At 44.2% G+C, this 8,140-nt stretch overlaps 1 protein-coding gene across 1 annotated transcript; it reads right to left on the bottom strand.

Moving 5' to 3' along the window:
- Positions 1–462: 462 nt before the first annotated feature.
- NUDT21 (nudix hydrolase 21) lies at positions 463–7,904 on the bottom strand. Its single transcript, XM_085301121.1, has 7 exons — positions 7,644–7,904; positions 5,111–5,311; positions 3,817–3,880; positions 3,307–3,396; positions 2,561–2,636; positions 2,043–2,157; positions 463–748 (listed from the first exon to the last, which is right to left on the bottom strand). Exons 1-7 carry the CDS (start codon positions 7,757–7,759, stop codon positions 727–729), a joined length of 684 nt encoding a protein of 227 aa, XP_085157247.1. The 5' UTR covers positions 7,760–7,904; the 3' UTR covers positions 463–726.
- Positions 7,905–8,140: the final 236 nt, after the last annotated feature.

Raw genomic sequence — 8,140 nt, forward strand, 5'->3', positions numbered from 1 at the left:
CGCGACGCCCGCACCCTCCCCGCCCCGCAGCGTTTTCCTCCGACTCCCTTTTCTACCCCCGCAGCTCGGAGCAGCCGGCGGAGCTCCCGGCGCGCGTTCCCCGCGGCAGCCGGCGCGGAGAGGAGCCGCTCGCGGCCTCCTTGAAGCCCGGTACAAACAGACCTTTCCRGGCCAGTTCGGGCGAGCTCTGGACAACAGGCACGCTTGCCTCTCCGTCTGCCCCCCCGAGCAGCCGTTCCCTTCCCTAACTCCTAACAAAGATGCCCAGAATTGTATCGCCCCTACCTACACCGTCTCAGGCTAATCCTCTACTCAGGGATGCGGCGCGGGGCGCCTGCACGCTCGCAGACCAGGCTAGGTCCTCCTCCCGCTTCCAAGATCTTGTGTTTTCCCAACAGAAAGTTACTATGTTTAAAGTATGTTCCTAAAAACTAGATTTAAAAAAAAAAAAGGCAAACAGAATCCGATCCATTTTGTTTAATGTTGTACAAAAAAAATTTGGTGAGTATTACAATGAAAAGTGATTAAAACACTGATATCACATTGCGATCCCACTATCTAAACAGTTGAGATTCACTTCTCTATTCATACAATAGAAAGTTTAGTGGCCTTCAGGTAAAGAACGACATAAAAAAAATTCTTGCGTCACACGTATTTTTTTCTCTACATTTTTAAAGCTGTGCTCACAGAGACGGCTTCTATCACACTCTTCAGGTGTATGGGAATTCAGTTGTAAATAAAGTTGAACCTAAAATTAAAAGGATTATACCAAGTGAGAGATGTAACTCATTTCATTTAAAAAGTATTTTCAATTAATCAGCAAACATTTTGTTTCCATTCTTCATAAGCCTCCCTTTGACAGAGCAAAAAAAGAAACTTAATAGGATAGCTTTGGTATGACCAGGAAGCATTATCTGGAACTAGGCTAGCATTGCACATCACCCTCTCAGGAGACAAAATATTGTTAGTTCTTCCTGCCACTTTTAGCAAGCTTCATAAACATGAAAATCCCAAGCTCTGTACCTTACAAGCAACTCTTTCACAGCATTTCTGCCATCAGAGCCAACCTTAAACACTCCAGGAGTAACAGATGGACRTACTCAACAGAAGAGCTATTCTCGTAAACTAAGTTTCACAGCAGACAGAAGAGCACTGTAAAGGCATCCATGATGAGCAGTACTGTGAAAGCAAGCATCCATCTCGACTTCCAGATGCYCTTCCCTTCAACGTGCGTGTTGCAGAGGTATCACGCTGGCCAGTGTTTTGCTAGTACTCATGAGAAAGTTTCTGCTGTCTTTATATGGAGCATGATATAAGCTTGTTATGGGCAACACCAATTCCAACATTCTTCTAATGGAGATTTTCCCACCAAAGTATGTGGGTGATGTAACTACTTCCCCTGACTAACAGCTGGCAAGCTGTACATGCCTGGTAGTCCTGAACATTTGCTGAAGTAACAGAAATAAGTAAGATTAGTTAGCTCTAGAGACCTGAGGTACAAGCCATTTTCAGGCAAGAAAGCAGAAAAAYGTGCTTGCTGGGAGAAAGACAGACTACAGCTGTCCCTATAGGTATCTGCGTTATAAATGCACTTCAACTACACAAAGTCTGGGGGAAAAAAAATAATCACAGAAAGCTGTGATAGCATGAATGCCTAATTCAGTGCTTCAAACATGAGTCTGTTTTTATTCTCACACTTTTTCTTATTCTCACACTTATTCTCACACTATGTTATTCCCAATACTCTCTCAAGAAATTTCTTAGCACATGCTCAGCTTCAACTTCACCATCTTTCAGATTTTCCTTTCATTCAACTGCCAGGTAAGATCTTGGTGCTACTAAGTTGAAACCAATATCTCTAAACTGTCAACTCCATTTATTCATTCCTTATGTTCTTCAGCTGTTCTACCTCACATTTTTATACATCCATCATGTCTAAGCTCTTCAGGGCAGTGACAATCATCATCTTGTTTCTGTATTGCCTCACCTCRCTCTGGTGTCAAAGCTCTCAGGAACTATAATACAAGTAAATCATAATATACCTGCTCAGAAGTTGAGGAAGGCTGGAAATTATGGGTCCATATCCTGGTGCGTTGTCATAGAGCTCAAACAATGGTGCAGCTACCAGCTTATAATTTTTGGGGACTGCAAACAAAGCTAAGAATAGATACAAGTTGATTRATATTATATGATAGACAACCAAGCATTCAGCCAAGGTATCACTYCCCATCCCCATTCAAAGATAAGATCACTGCATATAGCACTGCAGTATTAGAGTGGATTTTATTTATAGCTGGACATGGGGGTCATGTGCTGTGCATACACCGACACAGGAGCAAGAATCAGAATATACTAGAAACTTGCATTCCAAAAGTTCATGTACCTTCAAAATTGACAGCTTTTTGCAATTGTTTCTAGTTATGCTCGATCATTAAAGAACTGCAAACTAAATTCATTATAAGATTCATTAAAAAAATGAATCTTGCCACTACATTTCCTTGCATGAAATGGAAGTATTTATAGAGTCTTATAAAGGTAATCTTCTGTTGCAAACACTTACCCTTTTCTTGAAGCTGGACTAAGAAAAGTTTTTTGTGCTCTTTTGGTTTTGTAATATGAGCTGGAATATAGGGATACTGGAAGAAAAAGCAACAAATTTACTTGTACAGATCTTTGAAAATATTGTGCAATCTTAAGTGCTGCTGCATAATTAAGAGATCCAGGAGAGCACTGTGGAAGCTTTCGGCATGTCATATACTGTTCTTTCACGGTATAAGATAATGCAACACACTTTTATAAGAATATACTCAGAAAAGAACGCTGTTGCCTTGACTGCTTACAGGATCTAAAGAGATATTAGTTCTCATAACCAGTTAAAACAACCCAACAAGACAGAAATGCATGGCAGCAAGTTGAGCAAGTACTTTCAATGTTAAAGCATTTAGAGATCAGGCAAAGAGATTTTGTTTATACAGCATCCGTTTCAGATATATCGGTTTCCATCGCAACTAAAACAGGAGTTTAAATGGTGTGTCTAGCTCAGCGCAAGACAGGAAGCTGCTACATCTAGTGATTACTTGTCTCCTGGAAGAGGCACAAGGAGGGTAAAAGGGTTTCCCAAAAGAAAACGTTTGTAAGTTGGATCCTTCCTCCTCAGCCAGAAGAAAGGAGGAGACAGGTGAAACTGAGCAGGACTACCTGCTCACGCAGCAGGTCCTCAAGGAGCCCAACTGGCAAGCTGAAGGCTTCTGTAAGAACAATCAGTATTCGATTCTGAAGAACACAAATGCAGACCTGAGCACTCACCTGTGGAGGTTCAAAGTTTGGTCTCCACCAGTTACCAATGCAGTCATCAATTACCCAGTCTTGCTGAACACCATCTTGGCGCCCCAGTATCTAGCAAAAATGCACTTAAGTCAAAACTTGAACACCTCATGCCATATTCTTAGAACACACATACTGGAAGCACAAAGAGATGCTGTAGTAAGGGTCTGATGTAGTTCAGAGCCAGGATGGAAAAGCTTTTATTAGAATGTTAGGTTACTTCTGTATAAAGTGACGCAGAACAAGGACGCTTTAAAAAGCATTTCAAATTTTGTGTTATATTCAGTTGAATTGAGTGCCACGAGATTATCAGGAAGAATGAACTGCAATGCTTCATTACCTGACAGCAGCAGTATCTCCATAAACAATCACAAAAACATCAAAATGACAGAAAAGGTAAGGCAACTATTTTAATGCTTTGGCTTATTCTATTAACTCTAAAATAACTCAGCATTCTGTGACATGCTAGTATAGCAACATAAGAAAACTGACCTCTGTCATTAAGCGTTTAAGCCCTTCTACCTCATCTTCTCCTGGATTGAGTTCACCACCAGGTCTGTTAAAATAGTCAAAGATAATTATTGATGATAAGCAGTGATGAAAGCTAAAGTTATACTTTATTATATTTACAGACACTGACAGGTAAGTTTGGATGTGCATCCAGGTAGGGAGTTACAAATTCATTCACGTCCCTCCAGCCTCAAGTTCCGAATCTCATTTTGCTAAATTTGAGGATGGAGTAACATAGCATTTGCCAAAACTGTGACTGAAATGGCTACTGCATGTCCTTCTAGAAAAGTATCTGAAAGTGCTATATACATGATAATAACCAGGCTGCTTAAAAGTTTTATCAATAACAGAAAAGCCCCAGAAAAGACCTGAAGAAAGAGCTGTAGATAACAACTGTACCTGTCCTAATCTCAAGAATAACACTCATTAAAGCAGAAAATAAGACTTTTTTTGTGGAATCATTTAACACAAGATTAACGAAAAAACTAGACGGGTTCCTCAACGCAGAATTTTGAAAAACTTTTAGGCTCCAGTCTATTTTTGCTCCCTCTCCACTCTCTGAAGAAGAAAGACGTCGAAAAAGAAACTGGATACAAAACTAGATTCCCCACAAACACACACTTGAGAACAAACGTGTTAAAAATAAGACAGAACACAAGCAGGATAACCTGGGACAACTCAAGTCCATACAGCTAACAGGAAAACCAAAACAAGCACCACCTTCATCACTGCAAACATATGATCCAACTCTGAAAATTTCATTCCAGCAGTGACAAACATTAGATGAACTGAAGCAATTTTCCTCATTYAGATGTCTACCTTTTTAATTGTATCCAGTTCACCTCGTAGTTGGCAAACAGCTATCACTCTGTGTTTACCCCAGGTTCCTGCCTTGAGTTTCACTTCGCCATTTTTGTGCCCGTAGCACAAATATAGTTAAACATAATACAGCTTTCACAATGCAGGGGGTAAAACACTAATTACTGATAACAAGTTTTAAATAGGAACTTACGATGCTGACGCATCGTAACTAAAAACTCCCAGTTGGTTCAAAGCTAAGTCACTTTGCTGCATGAGCAGTGTCAACAGTCAAAAAAAATTTTACAAGAAAACCTTACCATTCAGAATATTTTTCCCAACTAAACCTTTGTAGCAAATGAATCAGACATTTGAGACCTAACAGAGCAAGTCACACTTTAACCTCTAACCTACGCATTTAGTGCTTTATGACCTTTGTATTACGCTAAAAGGTTAGGTTCAAGAAGTAGACACTTACAGCTTGAAAAAAGTTGTACCCAGCTGCAGCAACAATACGTGGGGTAGCCTGTGCTCATGCACAATCAGAACCCCTTCCACTGTCCGCCTCATGCCAATCTTGTCAAATTCTTCCCTCATGCGTTGAAACCGAGCTGCCACTGAACTGTCCTTCTCATAAAGGGGTTCCTTTGTACCAAATGTATAGTTTGTAAGAGGATACCTACAAGAAAAAAAGGTTACTACATGGTAAGAAATCTAGAGTTAAAAAAATCACATACGCTATTATGACACAGCACTCATCCAGAGGCAGAATTATCTGTATTCACGTGAACAGCAGCTGATTCACAGAAATTGGACTAGAAGTTCTTGTCTTCAAGTTATGGGGCCTATAACACAGATCTGCACTGTGATACAGAAGTGCAGAAAGTCATGCTGACTGATAGGCTGTTGCRGTGTTGATTCAAAAGAAGACTGCAAAGAACTGCAGAAGAACCAGCAGCATCTGCTATTTAACAGCCACTCTATTTGTCCTCGACACTGCAGAGGAGAAGGCAGTTGAGGCACTGAGAACTGGGAGGGCAAGACAGCAGAGCAGCTCTGCTGTGAGAGAACAAAGTTGCACAGTGCAGTTTTTTTCTGCAGGAATCAAGAGCCTGAGAACTAAACTGTTAGAGGTATGTCTGTTTTGAAGGGGGGAATCAGACAGCTGGGTCACAGAGGACAGGTGTGGTAAGTGCACGGCCAGGTGCCTGGATTAAGAACAAYAATTTCAGCAGATCACTTCACTGGGCTAGATGTTGGACCTTTGGACTCCCTAGTGATCATGCAGTGGAAACCTCAAGATTTCTCCATGGGAAAAAAAATGAGTAGACAAAACTGGAAAAACAATTTGTACGGTATTTTCTCCTGTTCATCCTCTGTGCTTTGCAAGACTCCAGTTTTTTGTCCAACTAAAAGTAACACAGAAGTCTGATAACAGGAGGCCTGGAAGGAGGAAGGTTGCTAGGAAGACATCAAGTTAAGGTAAAAAGGGTGAGGAAAATGGGCTCAGGGCAACAGAATAGTAACATGTATCAATATGGTTTTATTAACTTGTGGCATACAGCAACTTCATTAACCAAGTTAATGGCTGATTTTATGTGGAATTTTTACTTTGAAATGAGTCTCCTCGTGTATTTCTCCCCCTCCCTCCAGCACTTGGTCTTCAAAATCATGTCAAACTTACACTTCCCTCCCCCCCTCCCCAAGTTTCTTTCATTCTTCATAATGGAGAAATCACAAAACAGATTCATTTCTAAACTGTAAGGGAAAAAGGGGAGGGGGGAAGCAGAATGTTTGTTAATAACGGTATCAATTAGGAAACTAGTTGTGTTTWCTCATTAATGATGTTTTTATTAGCAAGCATTCCCCCCTCCACTTTTTCCACTTATAGCTTGTAACTGTCCCAATTTCTTTTTCCATTAATTTCCATTTCATTCTCCAAAGTAGGTATTCTCACTTTTTTTCCCCCCTAGAAGGTATGATCATACTAATAACCACTGGTACCTCAAAATCCTTGGCTTATAATAGGAAAAAAACAATTTGGGCTGGTAATGCTGTTTTTCCTCCTGGAAAGTAGCACTATAAAAAGTGCCCCAGTTTCTGAAGTTGATATTTGAACTCCCACAACAAGATCAGCTCTTTCTAAGTGTGAATAAGCTCATATATACCAAACAGAATATCCATCTCTGATTAATAGCTAAAATTGAGTATTTACTGCCACGGTTAACATTTGATGGCTTTGCAGCTTGACAAACACACTTACCAAATAAATACATCAGAACTTACTGTAGAATAGAGTATATGACTTCYCATGCAAAGAAAGCAAATGCTTTCAGCACATAGCTTGTATCTACAATAGGCACCCCGTGCTTCATGGGGTAGCAAACACTTTGGACTTAAGACACCTGTGCAGCACAGTCAGACACCTGGCATACCTAAACACTGACTACAYTGAGTAAGCTCGAAGGCTCCCTAGGCCAACAGTCTGTTTTTCTGCATGTGGCTGAAGGCAGGTGCCTATGCRAGGTTATATAGACATACATGTACCACCTGCAATACTCCCCAGCTTTGTCATTTGCTGCTTGCACACTTCCCAAGACAGATTTTTCTTTTTATATGTACTTCACGATTCTCAGACCAACTTCATAGAGGTGTATCATAGTCCCCCGACCCCAGGCAAGCTTTCAGTATCCACAGGCTCCCAGGGCACGGAGCTCTGCAGCACCACAGCACGGCTGTGCAAAAAGCAGGCGCTTCCTGCGYGCTTCAAGCCTGCGAGCCGGCAGCTTCGCCGAGCCCCCGGGGAGGGGAGGGGAGGGCGCGGCGGGCCCAGCCGGGCCCGGCTCCCGCTCTGCGCCGCCTCCCCCGGGCGGCCCCGCCGCTGCTCAGGAGCCGGACACCGGGCACGCACGGGGATAGGGATGGGGAGGGAAAGGAGAAGCCGTCGGAGCCCGGGGCGGCCCCAGAGGCCCGGCCGCGCCGAGCGGCGCCCGGGCGGCGGCGGCGCTCACAGGTTGATGGTCCTCTCCAGCGTGAGCGGCTTCGTCTGCTGGATGTACTTGTTCCCGAACTGGTTCACCCCGCGGGGCCAGCCGGTCTGCGAGCGGTTGGGCGGCACCACGGACATGGTGGCGCCGGGCCGGGCCGGAGCGAGCGCGGCGGGAGGCGGYGAGGGCGCGGGTCACTGCTCGGCGGCGGGAACCGCGTCCGCCATTAACCTCCCCGCCGGGCCGCACACACCCTCCGCCTCGCCGGAACCGCCCACCGCCACTTCCGGCAGCGCSGACCATAGAGCAGAGACACTCTGCCATCCCCTCGGAAGCGACTTACCAGCCACAGCAAGCGGCGCCGGTCTCACTGGCTTTTGGGGGCCGCGCTCCGCCCTCCCCCCCTTCCTCATTGGCCAGCGGGCTGCCGCCCCGCCCCCGCGCGGCCCGATTGGCGCGGGCGAGCGGCGCGGGGGTGCCTGGGAGTTGTAGTCCGGCTGCGGCGGCGGCGCGGGGCCATG

Source organism: Rhea americana, unplaced genomic scaffold, assembly GCF_003343005.1.
Source record: "Rhea americana isolate MKP2758 unplaced genomic scaffold, rheAme1 scaffold_172, whole genome shotgun sequence".
NCBI lineage: Eukaryota > Metazoa > Chordata > Aves > Rheiformes > Rheidae > Rhea > Rhea americana.